The sequence below is a fragment of the Lissotriton vulgaris genome, chromosome 1_1 (genome assembly GCF_964263255.1).
Source record: "Lissotriton vulgaris chromosome 1_1, aLisVul1.2, whole genome shotgun sequence".
Classification (NCBI taxonomy): domain Eukaryota; kingdom Metazoa; phylum Chordata; class Amphibia; order Caudata; family Salamandridae; genus Lissotriton; species Lissotriton vulgaris.
Window position 1 is genome coordinate 1,488,037,358 of NC_141685.1, and position 19,912 is coordinate 1,488,057,269.

General features: G+C 53.3%; 1 protein-coding gene across 1 annotated transcript in view; it reads right to left on the minus strand.

Annotated features, from left to right (window-relative positions):
- Window positions 1-19,912, minus strand: part of GSAP (gamma-secretase activating protein) — a 764,805-nt gene that overhangs the window by 402,812 nt on the left and 342,081 nt on the right. The window contains exon 13 of the mRNA XM_086967359.1: window positions 5,526-5,600. Coding sequence (XP_086823485.1) covers window positions 5,526-5,600 — 75 coding nt within the window. The remainder of the gene's footprint in view (window positions 1-5,525; window positions 5,601-19,912) is intronic.

Here is a 19,912-nt window from a genome sequence, read left to right on the forward strand (position 1 = left end):
TTAATCAAGAGGCCCATGAATCACACCGCGCTGACTAGAGGCGCACAGGGGGAGACCGGGACAGGAGGCTGGGGGGCACGGAAGAAAGGCCCAGTCCTATGTGAAAGCCCTGCCATCTTGTGTCATCGGTGTGGGGTAGCCTAGAAGCACCGTATCGCCTGCCCTTGAACCCGGGAAGCCTGTGATCTGCCCTGGGCTGGCTGGTGGAGCACAGGAAACACAGTGCAAGGAGACAGCACACCGGCGGTCAGGAGTAGCGCGGGGAGGCCCATAGCGAGGGTGGAGGTGCTGAACGCTCCCCCCCATAGCGACGGTGCCGTCCCCATTGTGCACGTGAACTGAACGGTGCCAGAGGCGGTGCATTGAGCACGGAAGGGGGCAATAGATACTTCCCAGCTGGTCCGAGTGTGTGGCTGGCCCCAAAGGGTTTAAGGACTGTCTGCCATAGGAGGGGTGCGCAGCCAATGCGGACTTTCCAGGGAAGCAGTGACCCTAGAACCGGACGCTTAAACCCCCCCGGCCCGGTACTGCGGCATTGTCTGCTCCTGGAGTGATCTGCCTGCAGGTACTGTTGTGGAGAGGGCAGAGAGGTGGCGGGCCTAAGCAAGATATGGCTTGCGTCTTGGTGGGCTAGAGACAGTGTTGAGGGCCCTGCGCATTGGAGCCCTCTACTTGCGGGACACTTAAGGTCTGGTGATGACACGCTCCAGAGAGGGCAAGGAAGTTCCGGCGGTGACCCACAGAGACAACCCAGTGGCGGCAATGTGGGGCAAGGTGGTACCATCTGTTCCCGCTGAGGTGGCACCGCAGGCCGCCGGGGACTCGCCGCCGGTAACCCAAGCATTTATGGCCACCTTTATGTCAGAGCTCAAATGGAAATTGGCTCCCTACGCATGGAATTTCACTCTTGCGTACAAGAACTTAGAAAATAAGTTGCAGACCTGGGGGAACGAGTGGACGGGTTCGAAAAGACAGGCGATGCCCGCACGGAGGACCAGGAAAAACTATGGCAACACTTGGCTCCATTAGAGGAGCAACACAGAGCTGCAAGTGACGAAGGAGGATTTGGAAAATCGGAGCCGCCGGAACAACCTCCGCATTAGGGGGTTCCTCTAGGTGCGGAGAGGAAAGACATCATGACCTATGTGGCGCAACTCCTTCACAAGGTCCGGGGGGACGATTACGCTTCCCTGCCAGCTTTGGATCCGGCCCATCAAGTGTCCGGCTCATCAAGTGTCCGGCCCATCGGGTGTCCGGGTCTCCTCCCAGACATTTTAACCAGGGTCCATTTTTTTCACAGAAAAAGAGGCTATCCTCAGGGCGGCACGAGCCAAACCAGACCTCAGCTACGATGGGCACAAGATCCAAATCTACTAAGACTTAGTGCCTAACACCCTGCAACGACGCCGTGCTTTTAAGCCTGTAACCGAGAAGCACCAGAGAATGGACATTTCGTATCAGTGGGGGCACCTATTTGCCCTCATCTTCCAATGGGAATCCAAGTGCAGAGCAGTACGGTAATACACAGAGGCAGCGCAATTGCTTCGGCTGCCGTTATCGCCGACGGCCAGTCCTTCTTGTCCCCAGCGTTTGGAGCGGGTTCCTGCCAAACCATCCTGGTCCACGGTTCACTGTCGTCGCCGCTCGCCGCCCATGGATGAGCAATCAGCCTCGCAGGCCAAGCAGGACATCATTGCGCATATACGGTCCCTTGAAGTGGATAGGGAGGACTCAACCTCGCGCCCATCAACTCCATGATAGACTATGCGAACACCCACTTTGTCTTACGAATTATGCTCTTGTTGAAATACACTCTTCCCACTAGGTTTGCTGGTTGCTGCATCACCTTGATTAATGTCCCAGTTCCTCGTCTAAAGAGAAGGGGACGCTGAGGCTTCCCCGGTGGATGAACTTGAGAGAGGCTGCAAACCTACCCCCAATTGTTCCGGAGGGAGTGACATCTCTGGGTCCATCCAAACTGTTTGGTGTAGGATGCCCTGCGAAGGGAACAGAATAATATGGCCCAGTTGGCTATTGTTGGTTTACTATTCTTCACTATTGTACTCTTTTGCTTTTCTACCCCTCCACTCTACCTTCTCCACCTTCCTAAGTGTGGCAGGCGGGTAACTTCGTGGCGGTGGCGTGTCCCCGCGGATAGGCCAGAAATGATCCTGCGCTCCCATTCCCTCTACCTGCGCTCCCTGAATGTTAAGGGGCTTAACTATCCGAACAAGCGGCGACAGGTGTGGCGCTATCTCCTCCAGCACAATCCCGACATTATATTCCTCCAAGAAACCCACCTTCTACAAGGAGATGTTCAGCGCATGGCACATCCTAAATACCCCCCCCCCGTACAAATAAAGCGGGAAGATCCCTGATAGCCCTGAAGCAGCGGTATTATGAAGGGGGGGATAAGGTGGGCAGGCTATTAGCGAGGCGTCTAAAAGCACGGACAGCGAAGACTCACATAGCAAATATTCATGCTTCCAGACGGTGCTCAGGTCACCTCAGAGCCGGCCAAATGCGAGGCCTTTAGGAGCTTACTATGCTGCACTCTACACGGCAGAAGCACCGTCCCCAGATCTCATTGATGATGCATTAAACCAGTGTGCTTAGACCCAGATACATCCCCACCACGCCCAAGCTTTAGAGGGGCCTGTAACTGCGTAGGAGATGGCGGCGGCACTAAATGACCTCGTTCTTGGAAGGACACCAGGCCCAGACGGTCTGCCACTTGCCTTCTACCGCATGTTTCAGACACGGCTTGTACCCCACCTCTTGCGATTGTATAATTCTTTCTCGGATACAGACGGACCGACATCTTCCATAGTCATGGCGGAAATAGCACCTATACCCAAATCCGTCCCATAGCACTGCTGAACACTGACCTTAAAAGACTCTCACACTTGGTAGGGAAAGCGCACACCTGGAACATACCAGCTTGCCTTCTATCGCTTGACGCGGAGAAGGCGTTTGACTCGGTGGATTGGGCTTTTCTGCAGGCGGGCGGTGCTGCAGAGAGTCGGGATAGGTCGGAACATGGTCTCTAAGATCATGGCGCCATACCTGTCCCCGCAGGCCAGGGTTCGGGTTAATGGGCAACTCACTGAGCCCTTCCTCATTCACAGGGGTACCCGGCAGGGATGTCCTCTGACGCCTCTGCTGTTTGCCCTCGTGGTGGAACCCCTAGCGGAGATGATCAGGCAGAGGGCAGACATACATGGCATCCCTATGGGGGTAGGCAGAACAAGGTGGCGCTCTTTGCGGATGATCTCATCCTCACACTTTCACGTCCACACATACCTCTTCCGGCTCCACACTCCCTGCTACAAACCTTCGAACGGGCCTCTGGCCTCAAAATCAATCATGGCAAATCCTGGGTCTTGAACCTCACAATTCCTAAGGAGGAGATACCTACCTTGGAGAGGCTCGCGCCGTATCAGTGGGCTGCAGACCACATCCAATACCTAGGTCTTAAGCTAACCCCCTCCTTAGATACATGGATGCAAATCAATTGGCGGGAATGTAGGAGGGCCGTAATGGAGGACTTACGAAGGTGGAAACCATGACGATGTCATGGCTGGGCAGGCTCAATGCCATAAAAATGTCGGTCCTCCGTAAAATATTGTACTTATTTCAATGCCTTTCCACCCCGATCCCGCACCATCAGATACAGGGCCTTCAGCGATCTTATCACGTTCATATGGTGAGGGCGTAGACCGAGATTTTCCCAGAAGATCCTTTTGCTGACGCGAGATAGAAGAGGGTTAGCCTGTTCTAATCTTTTAGACTACAATGGGCCTCCCATCTCAGCTTTGCGTCGGAGTGGACAACCACCAAAAGCGAAAAGGTCTGGTTCCATATGGGCAGGATGGTCACTGGGCGCACCATCTGGGACCTCACGTGGATCCACCGTACATCGCGTTCTAGAAGCGCCTATATGGCGGTACCCACTAAAACGGTATTGGATATCTAGGACAAGGTGGCGGTTCGCAGGGGTCTTACAATCGTCCCCTCTCCCCACACTCCCATCGCGGGCAATCCACTATTTCCCCCGGCCTACCGCTCCCAGGCTTTTAATAGATAGGTGCAGGGGGGATACAGAGTAGTCTGTGACCTCTATGAGGGGGGGGGGGGGGGGGGAGTACTAAAAATGTAACCTTCCACTGGGAGCTGGACTACAATATGCGCAGCTACGGCACTTGGTCACATCGGTGGAGATGCAAAAGGCAGCTACCCTCCTATTCACCCCCTTTGAGCGGCTGGTCCGTTCCTTTGACAAGTTGAAGGGCCTTATTTCTCACACATATCAGATTTGCCTAATCACCCGTACCAGCGCAAGTGGCAGCTGACATCTGACACGGAAATTACACCCACACAGTGGAGTCGTTTATGGTGCGACATACCCAGGGTCTACCGCAGAATCCCGCAAAGGGAAAATGCATACAAAATCATGACTTAATGGTACTACACACCTGATCGACTGCATAAAATGTTTCCTGCCTCTTCCCCCATGTGCTGGAGGTGTTCGGCTGCATCTGGTGATTTCATACACATTTGGTGGGCCTGCCCACTTCTGACCCTGTTCTGGAAGGAAGTCCTTAGTCATCTCAAATGGGTACTTTCTTTCCCCCTGCCTGAGTCTACAAACACTATCTTATTAGGCATCAAGCCAGCCAATTTAAAGGCTATCACCCGAAGCGATTAGATTACAGCATTGCATTGCTTGGAGCAGCCAAGCAACTTATAGTGCTATATTGGAAGAAGGCGGAGGCGCCCCTTATCGCCGCTTGGTACGTGCGCCATTGGCATGTCATAACCATGGAGCTCCTAGCAGGGCGTCTACAAACATGTGACACTCGCTTCACCGCTGTTTGGCAACCCCTAGTTAATTATTTTTGCAAGGTAGAACATGCATGCTAGCTACCCGCCAAGCTCAAAACGCTGCGCCTCTTTGTAGATGCTGTCCTTCCGTCAGACCCCGACAGGCTACTCCCGCAACCAGCCCAACACTGCGCGTAACCCCTCCTATAAGTAATAGGATCCCCACTGGCATAGTTCATTGGCCCGCCTCCTTCCCTAACACAATCTTTTCTACTACTGCTATCTAAAGGCTTCTTCTGCCATTCACTCTTTATCGGACTTCCTTCTTTCTGCCCTTCTCAGTTTCTTTTCCTCTGGGCCTCTTGCCTATGTTTTAGTATTGATGTTTTTAGAGGGCCCTGTGACGCCTCACAACAAATTAGTATTGCCTTCTATGCTATGCCACGCTGCCGGCCCAACACTGGTTGTAGACGACATGCTGTGTTTAAATAACCACGCTACTGCCCCTTTTTATTTAATCGTAGAGGCACTTCTTTATTACGTGGCCGGCCCTGAATAGGATTGTGGGCATGACCCTGTGTATACCTGGCCCAATGTTCTGACCTTCTTTTGAAAAATAAAACAGATTTGTGTAAAAAAAATGATTTTTATTGACATATACATACATCTAAACAAGCCATAAAATAAAATAGAAAATGTACCTTTGTGGAGGAAGACAACTGAGTATGTGACCTTCTGCATTTCTGGAGCATTGGCATAACAAACACACAAATCTCCTGCAAAAATAAGAACAATACTAATATCAGTTAAATGGAGCAGATCATAGAACAACACTCATTGGCAGCTTTATGCAAGAGTTTTTAATAGGTAAACAACGCTCATCCAAGGGTATCAGTGATAGGACAAAAATAAACTAACCTCAATGATTACTTGCGTGACAAAAATACTCCTGCTCTGACAAAGGTTATTAAATACGCTGCATTTGCATTTCACGTATAAACACCTTCCTGATAGCTCATTGCCATGGTTCCAAGTAGTGCACTGTATACTTAGAATGGAAAGTGTCTGGTTGTGTTGGCACATACTGTGCCGATAAGTGTGATGTGGTTCAGGAGGGCTCTAGTTTCCAATAGCTGAAAAAAGAGGAGGGGATCAAGGAGATGCAGTGGCCATTATCTGCTAGGCTTGAGAGACAATTTAGTCAATCAGGCTTCCATTTAAAAACAAGCATTTGCAATGGAAAGTTTGAGCTATTGGGATTGTAAATGACTGATTTTTTATTTATGTGTTGGTTTTGAAAATAGCGAAATTAATAGCTTTGTCATTTACAATGCCAATAGTTATAACTTCCGCAAATGGGACACCTATAGCATTTGTAATGCAATATGTGTTGTATTTACGTGACTTAGATGTTATTGATAGCACAAATAACAATGTCTTTTATTTTTTTTAAATAATTAATACTTAAATAAAAGTTATTGTAATTTATAATGGCAATAGCTTAAACTTTTGTAAATAACTTTTGTGAAGATTATGTTCAGTGTATTTTATTGTGACGAAAATCCAAGAACAGAAATGAAATAACATCTTTTTGTGACATTTGTAATAAAGCTTGAAACATTTAGAGAACATATTTGAACCAGTTGTTGTTGAATGGTTGCACAGATTGATGCTGTGGTGGCGCTGAGTGATGTTGTGGTGGCGACGAGTGATACTGTAGCGGTCAGTGAAGCTGTGGTAGCGCATAGTGATGTTGTGGTGCCCCCGAGTGATGCTGTAGTGGTGCTGAGTGATGCAGTGGTGATGCAATATATAGATAGAGTGAGGGCGATAGATAGATAGAGGGAGGGCGATCGATAGATAAGACAGAGAGAGTGAGGGCGATAGATAGATAGAGGGTGATGGATAGATAGAGTGAGGGCAATAGATAGATAGAGTGAGGGCGATATATAGAAAGAGTGAGGGCGATATATAGAAAGAGTGAGGGCGATATATAGATAGAGGGCAATAGATATATAGACAGATAGAGTGAGGGAGATAGATAGATAGATATAAAGATAGATAGATAGATAGAGTTATTATGTGGCGTGTAATTATGTGGCACTGAGTGGTATTTGGAGTGTACGTTGCGTTGAGCACAGTATAAATATGTAGCATATAATTATGTGGCATTGAGTGGTATTTGGAGTGCATGTTGCATTGAGTGCAGTGTAATTATGTGGCATGTAACTATGTGGCACTGAGTGGTATTTGGAGTGTATATTGCATTGAGTGCAGTGTAATTATGTGGAGTGTAATTATGTGGCACCGAGTGGTATTTGGAGTGAATGTTGCATTGAGTGCAGTGAAATTATGTGGCATGTAATTATGTGGCACTGAGTGGTATTTGGAGTGTATGTTGCATTGAGCGCAGTGTAATTATGTAGCATATAATTATGTGGCACTGGGTGGTATTTGGAGTGCATGTTGCATTGAGTGCAGTGTAATTATGTGGCATGTAACTATGTGGCACTGAGTGGTATTTGGAGTGTATATTGCATTGAGTGCAGTGTAATTATGTGGAGTGTAATTATGTGGCACCGAGTGGTATTTGGAGTGAATGTTGCATTGAGTGCAGTGAAATTATGTGGCATGTAATTATGTGGCACTGAGTGGTATTTGGAGTGTATGTTGCATTGAGCGCAGTGTAATTATGTAGCATATAATTATGTGGCACTGAGTGGTATTGTCTGGAGTGTATGTTGTATTCAGTAGAGCGTAATTATGTGGGGTGTAATTAGGTGGCACTGAGTGGTATTCGGAGTGTATGTTGCATTGAGCGCAGTGTAATTATGTAGCATATAATTATGTGGCACTGAGTGGTATTGTCTGGAGTGTATGTTGTATTCAGTAGAGTGTAATTAGGTGGCGTGTAATTATGTGGCACTGAGTGGTACTGTTTGGAATGTATGTTTCATTGAGTGCAGTGTAATTATGTAGCATATAATTATGTGGCTCTGAGAGGTATTGTGTGGAGTATGTGCCGCATTCAGTAGAGTGTAATTATGTGGCGTGTAACTATGTGGCACTGAGTGGTATTTGGAGTGTAAGTTGAGTTGAGCGCAGTGTAATTATGAGGCATTTGTATGCTCTGGTTCAAAGGAGCATCATTCCTGGCTGATACTCAACATGGTTTTGGTGCTGCGACCTGGAAACTTAAATTTTATTCTGCTATTCAGAAAGCACAGTGCCCGCACACTGCTGCCCACTAAATCTGAGACCTGCCAGATATCAGGAACTGTCCCTTCAGATGTCGCCCTGGCCTGGCTGTGGATGTCTCTAGGGCACAGATATGCTTAACAGACCTACAGCTCAGAATATGAGCCAATCATATTTCAGAGCTCGGTAAAATCAATACAGTTAAATTAGGTAATATTGCCAGTGTTTTCGAGCGCTAAGAAAGGTAAAACTGTGATAGCTAGCGCTGTTTGTATTATAGCGTGTGCATTTTGACAAAGGTTTTGAACTCAGTGTATGAGACATCTTGTATCCAAATTCATATCCTACTTACTGTTGTAAAAAATGTGCTTTCTACTAGTTGCGCAGTTTCGAAGTGCTGTGAGTGCTTCTAAGTATTATTTATAGCCATGTTTATGCAGAGAATCCTGGCTCCGCTGCTTGGGCATGTTGCTTCCCTTATCTGCCTGGAATGGGAACGCCTGAAGTTTCCAGACTCTTCTGAGCGCTGGAAGGAGGAGGAATTCTGCCCTGATGTCAGTTGAGAATGTTTTGCATTCCTCTTTTATGGCGTGCCGATTTGGGGGCTCCTGAAGCGGCCGCTTAATTACACAAGTAACATGGTGGGAGGGGTGAGGCACGGGAGCACCAGGCAAAAGGGGGAGTGGGAGAGGTTGCAATGCCTCAGGCTACATACAGAGCTGGATTCTGGAGCGGAATTAATTATGACACATTAATTTGGCAGATGTGGTGTTTTGCTATAAACTCAGTGTGTGTCACCACTGCTCACATAAAACAAGGCTGGTAAAGTGACTAGGGCTAGGTGGTATGTTCTTGGGGGTGGGGCCCAGCGGCACAGAGAGCAGAGCCAAACACAGCAATCGGCCTGAGGGAGGAATTCCAAGCAACGAACAAGGCTATAGTCAGCAGCCTGTGACGATCCCAAGAGGAGACAAGCGTGGCTGCGAAAGCGCCGTGGAGCAAAACTAGAAACGGCGGGGGCGGATGCCTTTGAAGTCTGATGCTGAGGCTCACAGGCTGCCAAATTGTGTGCGATGTGCATGCGCCCGCACACATGCACTGTAGGCAATCCGCCTGGAAAAAGCCTTTGGGAGCATTTTTTAAAGCCCCTACTTAATATCTCGCCAAGCATTGCTAACGAAATTGCTTAGACGAGACCTAATCACGCATTGACCATTTTGGATATGGTAGGTGAGTCATAGATATTCATATATTAGAAGTAGACACACTGAAGAAGAGTTTCTCTGTGTGATGGTGTACCAGAGTACAATATTAGAATGATAAATGAAAGCCATCCATTAAATCTGCACAGTACCAAAAGGAAACATTGGCAAAGCCAATAGGTATTGCCTGAGTGAGAGTTATCGGCTTTACCAATGTCTTTTAGCCACGTTGTAGAGCAGCACTAGAAGTTAGAAAGGGAAAAGAAAAGCACTATGATGAGTTCAGCGCAGACCACATTCTGGATAAAAAGCTTAATCTTCAAACCCAAATTAGCACTATGGACAGTAATACGCAATCTCAACCACATCTTCTTTGGGGAATCTGTTGCTTCATCGCTGAACAAGATCTGAAATCTCTAGATCAATAACTGGCATTGATTCACAATTGTGGCTTATTCTTGAAAACGTACTATTGAAAACCCATGTCAACAGAAGCAGCACTAAAATTGATTGTATCGGTATATAGGTGTATATTTGGATTTCTCCCAAATCTGCCGCAATTTTTTGATACAACAGTGCACTACCTTGTAGGTGCTTCATCTTTGTATGATACTCATGAACAGCCACCAATTGTGTGAAAAAAGCTGGTTTGCTTAATTGGAGATTGTTGAAAAATTAGCTGCCTGGCAACTGATCTTCAGTCCTGATGATGATCCCATACTTTTACGAGATTGAAACGTCAACCTACACTCTGACCTGTTACACTATGCTTTGTAGTATTTTTGTGTTGGGTGCTGTAGTGCTTTGCCTTTAATAAGAAGTCACCAAAAGGCGTTATATTAATGTTGGTCACTGTTTGCTTGGCTGTATATGACTATATGTATTTTGTTGTCGGTTTTTAACACCTGGTTTTCTGTGCATTATTGTTTTTTAGCTCATTGTTTCAGATCATTGTTTTTTTGCTGTCTTGATCTTTGGTTTTTGAAATTATTCTGGCTGGGGTTATTCAAATTTGTGTTAGAATTGTAGTAAGAAAATTGAAAACTCTGATCACTGAATCGGTTTATGGAACTGATTTTTGTTAAGGGGCTGTTGTCTCTAGAATTACTAAAGTACCTTTGGTCCTTTATGATCTTTGGTTTTCTTTGTATACATAACCGGAAGCTATGTTACCAGAGCATTCAGTCTTCAAAAAGGAATGACTCCTGGCACAATATGGGGTCAGTAAGTGGGGGGGGCAACAGACAATGAGAGGATGGGTGTCAAGTAGCAACACACAACCAAAGGGTGGGCGGTACAAAGCAAAAAACATGGACAGGGGGAAAAAGGAGCAGCACAGGCATAAGAGCAACATGGACAAGGGTGGGTGGGAGGGAAAGAGCAACACGGGCAAGGGTGGGAGGGAGGGAAAAAGCAACAGGGGCAAGGGTGGGAGGGAGGGACAAAGCAACAGGGGCAAGGGTGGGAGGGAGGGAAAAAGCAACAGGGGCAAGGGTGGGAGGGAGGGAAAAAGCAACAGGGGCAAGGGTGGGAGGGAGGGAAAAAGCAACAGGGGCAAGGGTGGGAGGGAGGGAAAAAGCAACAGGGGCAAGGGTGGGAGGGAGGGAAAAAGCAACAGGGGCAAGGGTGGGAGGGAGGGAAAAAGCAACACGGGCAAGGGTGGGAGGGAGGGAAAAAGCAACACGGGCAAGGGTGGGTGAGAGGGAAAAAGTAACACGGGCAAGGGTGGGTGAGAGGGAAAAAGTAACACGGGCAAGGGTGGGTGAGAGGGAAAAAGTAACTCGGACAAGGGTGGGTGGCAGGGAAAAAGCAACTCGGACAAGGGTGGGCGGGAGGGGAAAAGCAACACGGGCAAGGGTGGGCGGGAGGGGAAAAGCAACACGGGCAAGGGTGGGCGGGAAGGGAAAAGCAACACGGGCAAGGGGGGGCGGGAGGGGAAAAGCAACACGGGCAAGGGTGGGCGGGAGGGGAAAAGCAACACGGGCAAGGGTGGGCGGGAGGGGAAAAGCAACACGGGCAAGGGTGGGCGGGAGGGGAAAAGCAACACGGGCAAGGGTGGGCGGGAGGGGAAAAGCAACACGGGCAAGGGTGGGCGGGAGGGGAAAAGCAACACGGGCAAGGGTGGGCGGGAGGGAAAAAGCAACACGGGCAAGGGTGGGCGGGAGGGAAAAAGCAACACGGGCAAGGGTGGGCGGGAGAGAAAAAGCAACACGGGCAAGGGTGGGCGGGAGGGAAAAAGCAACACGGGCAAGGGTGGGCGGGAGGGAGGGAGGGAAAAAGCAACACGGGCAAGGGTGGGCGGGAGGGAAAAAGCAACACGGGCAAGGGTGGGAGGGAGGGAAAAAGCAACACGGGCAAGGGTGGGAGGGAGGGAAAAAGCAACACGGGCAAGGGTGGGTGGGAGGGAAAAAGCAACACGGGCAAGGGTGGGTGGGAGGGAAAAAGCAACACCGGCAAGGGTGGGTGGGAGGGAAAAAGCAACACCGGCAAGGGTGGGTGGGAGGGAAAAAGCAACACGGGCAAGGGTGGGTGGGAGGGAAAAAGCAACACGGGCAAGGGTGGGTGGGAGGGAAAAAGCAACACAGGCAAGGGTGGGTGGGAGGGAAAAAGCAACACAGGCAAGGGTGGGTGGGTGGGAGGGAAAAAGCAACACAGGCAAGGGTGGGTGGGAGGGAAAAAGCAACACAGGCAAGGGTGGGTGGGAGGGAAAAAGCAACACGGGCAAGGGTGGGTGGGAGGGAAAAAGCAACACGGACAAGGGTGGGTGGGAGGGAAAAAGCAACACCGGCAAGGGTGGGTGGGAGGGAAAAAGCACAACACCGGCAAGGGTGGGTGGGAGGGAAAAAGCAACACCGGCAAGGGTGGGTGGGAGGGAAAAAGCAACACCGGCAAAGGTGGTTAGGAGGGAAAAAGCAACACCGGCAAGGGTGGGTGTGAGGGAAAAAGCAACACCGGCAAGGGTGGATAGGAGGGAAAAAGCAACACCGGCAAGGGTGGATAGGAGGGAAAAAGCAACACCGGCAAGGGTGGGTGGGAGGGAAAAAGCAACACCGGCAAGGGTGGGTGGGAGGGAAAGAGCAACACCGGCAAGGGTAGGTGGGAGGGAAAGAGCAACACCGGCAAGGGTGGGTGGGAGGGAAAAAACAACATTGGCAAGGGTGGGTGGGAGGGAAAAAGCAACATTGGCAAGGGTTGGTGGGAGGGAAAAAGCAACACCGGCAAGGGTGGGTGGGAGGGAGGGAAAAAGCAACACCGGCAAGGGTGGGTGGGAGGGAGGGAAAAAGCAACACCGGCAAGGGTGGGTGGGAGGGAGGGAAAAAGCAACACCGGCAAGGGTGGGTGGGAGGGAGGGAAAAAGCAACACCGGCAAGGGTGGGTGGGAGGGAGGGAAAAAGCAACACCGGCAAGGGTGGGTGGGAGGGAAAAAGCAACACCGGCAAGGGTGGGTGGGAGGGAAAAAGCAACACCGGCAAGGGTGGGTGGGAGGGAAAAAGCAACACCGGCAAGGGTGGGTGGGAGGGAAAAAGCAACACCGTCAAGGGTGGGTGGGAGGGAAAAAGCAACACCGGCAAGGGTGGGTGGGAGGGAAAAAGCAACACCGGCAAGGGTGGGTGGGAGGGAAAAGGCAACACCGGCAAGGGTGGGTGGGAGGGTAAAAGCAACACCGGCAAGGGTGGGTGGGAGGGAAAAAGCAACACCGGCAAGGGTGGGTGGGAGGGAAAAAGCAACACCGGCAAGGGTGGGTGGGAGGGAAAAAGCAACACCGGCAAGGGTGGGTGGGAGGGAAAAAGCAACACCGGCAAGGGTGGGTGGGAGGGAAAAAGCAACACGTGCATAGAAGCCACACAGGGATCAGACTTGCATAGAAGCTACATAGGTATCAAGGAAGAAGCAACACGGGCATTAAGAAACACCACAGGCATTAAGAAACAACACGGGCATAGGAAAGAAGCATCACAGGCATGGGTTTAAGAAGCATCACAGGCATTTAGAAGCATCACAGGCATGGGTGGGTGGGTAGAAGCATCACAGACATGGGCGGGTGGGTGGGAAGAAGCTTCACAGGCATGGCCGGGTGGGTGGGAAGAAGCATCACAGGCATGGCCGGGTGGGTGGGAAGAAGCATCACAGGCATGGGCGGGTGGGTGGGAAAAAGCCTCACGGGCATGGGCGGGAGGGTGGGAACAAGCATCACCGGCAATTTAGAAGCAACCCAGACATTGGGAGGAAGCAACAGGGGAATTGGGAAGAAGCAACAGGGGCATGGGTGGGTGGGAAGAAGCAAAAGGGGCACTTGGGAAGAAGCAACAGGGGCATTGGGAAGAAGCAACAGGGGCGTGGGTGGGTGGGAAGAAGGAACAGGGGCATGAAGAAGCAACAGGTGGGTGGGAAGAAGCAGCAGGGGCATGGGTGTGTGAGTGGGAAGAAGCAACAGGGTCTTGGGAAGAAGCAGCATGGGTGGGTGGGAAGAAGCAACAGGGGCATGGGAAGAAGCAACATGGGAATGGGTGAGTGGGTGGATGGGAAGAAACAACAGGGCCGTGGGTGGGAGGGGAAGAAACAACAGGGGCATGGGTGGGTGGGAGGGGAAGAAACAACAGGGGCATGGGTGGGTGGGAGGGGAAGAAACAACAGGGGCATGGGTGGGTGGGAGGGGAAGAATCAATAGGGGCATGGGTGGGTGGGAGGGGAAGAAACAACAGGGGCATGGGTGGGTGGGAGGGGAAGAACCAACAGGGGCATGGGTGGGTGGGAGGAGCAAAAGCAACAGGGGCAATTAAAAAGCAACAGGGGCAAGGGTGGGTGGGAGGGTTAAAAAATAGCAAGGGTGGGTGGGAGGCTTAAAAAGCAACAGGGGCGTGGGTGGGTGGGAGGGGTAAAAAGCAAGAGGGGCGTGGGTGGGTGGGAGGGGTAAAAAGCAAGAGGGGCGTGGGTGGGTGGGAGGGGTAAAAAGCAAGAGGGGCCTGGGTGGGTGGGAGGGGTAAAAAGCAAGAGGGGCCTGGGTGGGTGGGAGGGGTAAAAAGCAAGAGGGGCCTGGGTGGGTGGGAGGGGTAAAAAGCAAGAGGGGCCTGGGTGGGTGGGAGGGGTAAAAAGCAAGAGGGGCCTGGGTGCGTGGGAGGGGTAAAAAGCAACAGGGGCGTGGGTGGGTGAGAGGGTTAAAATGCAACCGGGGCGTGGGTGGGTTAAAATGCAACTGGGGCATTTTAAAATGCAACAGGGGCAAGGGTGGGTGGGAGGGTTAAAATGCAACAGGGGCAAGGGTGGGTGGGAGGGTTAAAAAGCAACAGGGGCAAGGGTGGGAGGGTTAAAAAGCAACAGGGGCATGGGTGGGTGGGAGGGTTAAAAAGCGGCATGGGTGGGTAGGAGGGAGGGTTAAAAAGCAACAGGGGCAAGGGTGGGAGGGAGGGTTAAAAAGCAACAGGGGCAAGGGTGGGTGGGAGGGTTAAAAAGCAACAGGGGCAAGGGTGGGTGGGAGGGGTAAAAAGCAACAGGGGCAAGGGTGGGTGGGAGGGGTAAAAAGCAACAGGGGCAAGGGTGGGTGGGAGGGGTAAAAAGCAACAGGGGCAAGGGTGGGTGGGAGGGGTAAAAAGCAACAGGGGCAAGGGTGGTGGGAGGGGTAAAAAGCAACAGGGGCAAGGGTGGGTGGGAGGGTAAAAAGCAACAGGGGCAAGGGTGGGTGGGAGGGTTAAAAAGCAACAGGGGCAAGGGTGGGTGGGAGGGGAAAAGCAACAGGGCAAGGGTGGGTGGGAGGGGAAAAGCAACAGGGGCAAGGGTGGGTGGGAGGGGAAAAGCAACAGGGGCAAGGGTGGGTGGGAGGGGAAAAGCAACAGGGGCAAGGGTGGGTGGGAGGGGAAAAGCAACAGGGGCAAGGGTGGGTGGGAGGGGAAAAGCAACAGGGGCAAGGGTGGGTGGGAGGGAAAAAGCAACAGGGGCAAGGGTGGGTGGGAGGGAAAAAGCAACAGGGGCAAGGGTGGGTGGGAGGGAAAAAGCAACAGGGGCAAGGGTGGGTGGGAGGGAAAAAGCAACAGGGGCAAGGGTGGGTGGGAGGGAAAAAGCAACAGGGGCAAGGGTGGGTGGGAGGGAAAAAGCAACAGGGGCAAGGGTGGGTGGGAGGGAAAAAGCAACAGGGGCAAGGGTGGGTGGGAGGGAAAAAGCAACAGGGGCAAGGGTGGGTGGGAAGGAAAAAGCAACAGGGGCAAGGGTGGGTGGGAGGGAAAAAGCAACAGGGGCAAGGGTGGGTGGGAGGGGAAAAGCAACACGGACAAATTAAAAGCAACACGGACAAGGGTGGGTGGGAGGCGAAAAGCAACACGGACAAGGGTGGGTGGGAGGGAAAAAGCAACACGGACATAAAAAGCAACACGGACAAGGGTGGGTGGGAGGGAAAAAGCAACACGGACAAGGGTGGGTGGGAGGTAAAAAGCAACACGGACAAGGGTGGGTGGGAGGGAAAAAGCAACACGGACAAGGGTGGGTGGGAGGGAAAAAGCAACACGGACAAGGGTGGGAGGGAAAAAGCAACACAGACAAGGGTGGGTGGGAGGGAAAAAGCAACACGGACAAGGGTGGGTGGGAGGTTAAAAAGCAACTCGGACAAGGGTGGGTGGGAGGTTAAAAAGCAACTCGGACAAGGGTGGGTGGGAGGGGAAAAGCAATAGCAGCATAAAAGCAACACCGGCAAGGGTGGTTGGGAGGGTTAAAAAGCAACACTGGCAAGGGTGGGTGTGCAACAAAAAGCAACCCCGGCAAGGGTGGGTGGGAGGGCAAAAGCAACCCCGGCAAGGGTGGGTGGGAGGGCAAAAGCAACCCCGGCAAGGGTGGGTGGGAGGGCAAAAGCAACACCGGCAAGGGTGGGAGGGAAAAAGCAACACCGGCAACGGTGGGTGGGAGGGAAAAAGCAACACCGGCAAGGGTGGGTGGGAGGGAAAAAGCAACACCGGCAAGGGTGGGTGGGAGGGAAAAAGCAACACCGGCAAGGGTGGGTGGGAGTGAAAAAGCAACACCTGCAAGAGTGAGTGGGAGGGAAAAAGCAACAGCGGCAAGGGTGGGTAGGAGGAAAAACCAACACCGGCAAGGGTGTGTGGGAGGGAAAAAGCAACCCCGGCAAGGGTGTGTGGGAGGGAAAAAGCAACCCCGGCAAGGGGGTGTGGGAGGGAAAAAGCAACACCGGCAAGGGTGGGTGGGAAGGAAAAAGCAACACCGGCAAAGGTGGTTAGGAGGGAAAAAGCAACACCGCCAAGGGTGGGTGGGAGGGGGAAAGCAGCACGGGCAAGGGTGGGCGGAAGGGGAAAAGCAACACGGGCAAGGGTGGGCGGAAGGGGAAAAGCAACACCGCCAAGGGTGGGTGGGAGGGAAAGGGCAACACCGGCAAGGGTGGGTGGGAGGGAAAGAGCAACACCGGCAAGGGTGGGTGGGAGAGAAAGAGCAACACCGGCAAGGGTGGGCGGGAGGGAAAGAGCAACACCGTTATGGGTGGGCGGGAGGGAAAGAGCAACACCGGCAAGGGTGGGCGGAGGGAAAAAGCAACACCGGCAAAGGTGAGCGGGAGGGGAAAAAAGCAACACGGGCAAGGGGAGGTGGGAAGGGGAAAAAGCAACACGGGCAAGGGTGGGAGGAAGGGGAAAAAGCAACACGGGCAAGGGTGGGTGGGAGGGAAAAAGCAACACGGGCAAGGGTGGGTGGGAGGGAAAAAGCAACACGGGCAAGGGTGGGTGGGAGGGAAAAAGCAACACGGGCAAGGGTGGGTGGGAGGGAAAAAGCAACACGGGCAAGGGTGGGTGGGAGGGAAAAAGCAACACGGACAAGGGTGGGTGGGAGGAAAAAAGCAACACGGACAAGGGTGGTGGGAGGGAAAAATCAACACGGGCAAGGGTGGGTGGGAGGGAAAAAGCAACACGGGCAAGGGTGGGTGGGAGGGAAAAAGCAACACGGGCAAGGGTGGGTGGGAGGGAAAAAGCAACACGGGCAAGGGTGGGTGGGAGGGAAAAAGCAACACGGGCAAGGGTGGGTGGGAGGGAAAAAGCAACACGGGCAAGGGTGGGTGGGAGGGAAAAAGCAACACGGGCAAGGGTGGGTGGGAGGGAAAAAGCAACACGGGCAAGGGTGGGTGGGAGGGAAAAAGCAACACGGGCAAGGGTGGGTGGAAGGGGAAAAAGCAACACGGGCAAGGGTGGGTGGGAGGGGAAAAAGCAACACGGGCAAGGGGGGGTGGGAGGGGAAAAAGCAACACGGGCAAGGGGGGGGTGGGAGGGGAACAAGCAACACGGGCAAGGGTGGGAGGGAGGGGAACAAGCAACACGGGCAAGGGTGGGAGGGAGGGGAAAAAGCAACACGGGCAAGGGTGGGAGGGAGGGGAAAAAGCAACACGGGCAAGGGTGGGAGGGAGGGGAAAAAGCAACACGGGCAAGGGTGGGAGGGAGGGGGAAAAAGCAACACGGGCAAGGGTGGGAGGGAGGGGGAAAAGCAACAGGGCAAGGGTGGGTGGGAGGTGAAAAGCAACACGGGCAAGGGTTGGTGAGAGGGGAAAAGCAACACGGGCAAGGGTGGGCGGGAGGGGAAAAGCAACACGGGCAAGGGTGGGCGGGAGGGGAAAAGCAACACGGGCAAGGGTGGGCGGGAGGGGAAAAGCAACACGGGCAAGGGTGGGCGGGAGGGGAAAAGCAACACGGGCAAGGGTGGGCGGGAGGGGAAAAGCAACACGGGCTAGGGTGGGCGGGAGGGGAAAAGCAACACGGGCAAGGGTGGGCGGGAGGGGAAAAGCAACACGGGCAAGGGTGGGCGGGAGGGGAAAAGCAACACGGGCAAGGGTGGGCGGAAGGGGAAAAGCAACACGGACAAGGGTGGGCGGGAGGGGAAAAGCAACACGGACAAGGGTGGGCGGGAGGGGAAAAGCAACACGAAAAGCAACATGGACAAGGGTGGGCGGGAGGGGAAAAGCAACACGGACAAGGGTGGGCGGGAGGGGAAAAGCAACGCGGACAAGGGTGGGCGGGAGGGGAAAAGCAACGCGGACAAGGGTGGGCGGGAGGGGAAAAGCAACACGGGCAAGGGTGGGCGGGAGGGGAAAAGCAACACGGGCAAGGGTGGGCGGGAGGGGAAAAGCAACACGGGCAAGGGTGGGCGGGAGGGGAAAAGCAACACGGGCAAGGGTGGGCGGGAGGGGAAAAGCAACACGGGCAAGGGTGGGCGGGAGGGGAAAAGCAACACGGGCAAGGGTGGGCGGGAGGGGAAAAGCAACACGGACAAGGGTGGGTGGAAGGGGAAAAGCAACACGGACAAGGGTGAGAGGGAGGGAAAAAGCAACACGGACAAGGGTGGGTGGGAGGGAAAAAGCAACACGGACAAGGGTGGGTTGAAGGGAAAAAGCAACACGGACAAGGGTGGGTGGGAGGGAAAAAGCAACACGGACAAGGGTGGGTGGGAGGGAAAAAGCAACACGGACAAGGGTGGGTGGGAAGGAAAAAGCAACACGGACAAGGGTGGGTGGGAGGGAAAGGGCAACACCGGCAAGGGTGGGTGGGAGGGAAAGGGCAACACCGGCAAGGGTGGGTGGGAGGGAAAGAGCAACACCGGCAAGGGTGGGTGGGAGAGAAAGAGCAACACCGGCAAGGGTGGGCGGGAGGGAAAGAGCAACACCGTTATGGGTGGGCGGGAGGGAAAGAGCAACACCGGCAAGGGTGGGCGGAGGGAAAAAGCAACACCGGCAAAGGTGAGCGGGAGGGGAAAAAAGCAACACGGGCAAGGGTGGGCGGGAGGAGAAAAAAGCAACACGGGCAAGGGAGGTGGGAAGGGGAAAAAGCAACACGGGCAAGGGTGGGTGGGAGGGAAAAAGCAACACGGGCAAGGGTGGGTGGGAGGGAAAAAGCAACACGGACAAGGGTGGGTGGGAGGAAAAAAGCAACACGGACAAGGGTGGTGGGAGGGAAAAAGCAACACGGGCAAGGGTGTGTGGGAGGGAAAAAGCAACACGGGCAAGGGTGGGTGGGAGGGAAAAAGCAACACGGGCAAGGGTGGGTGGGAGGGAAAAAGCAACACGGGCAAGGGTGGGTGGGAGGGAAAAAGCAACACGGGCAAGGGTGGGTGGGAGGGAAAAAGCAACACGGGCAAGGGTGGGTGGGAGGGAAAAAGCAACACGGGCAAGGGTGGGTGGGAGGGAAAAAGCAACACGGGCAAGGGTGGGTGGAAGGGGAAAAAGCAACACGGGCAAAGGTGGGTGGGAGGGGAAAAAGCAACACGGGCAAGGGGGGGTGGGAGGGGAAAAAGCAACACGGGCAAGGGGGGGGTGGGAGGGGAACAAGCAACACGGGCAAGGGTGGGAGGGAGGGGAACAAGCAACACGGGCAAGGGTGGGAGGGAGGGGAAAAAGCAACACGGGCAAGGGTGGGAGGGAGGGGAAAAAGCAACACAGGCAAGGGTGGGAGGGAGGGGAAAAAGCAACACGGGCAAGGGTGGGAGGGAGGGGAAAAAGCAACACGGGCAAGGGTGGGAGGGAGGGGGAAAAAGCAACACGGGCAAGGGTGGGAGGGAGGGGGAAAAGCAACAGGGCAAGGGTGGGTGGGAGGTGAAAAGCAACACGGGCAAGGGTTGGTGAGAGGGGAAAAGCAACACGGGCAAGGGTGGGCGGGAGGGGAAAAGCAACAAGGGCAAGGGTGGGCGGGAGGGGAAAAGCAACAAGGGCAAGGGTGGGC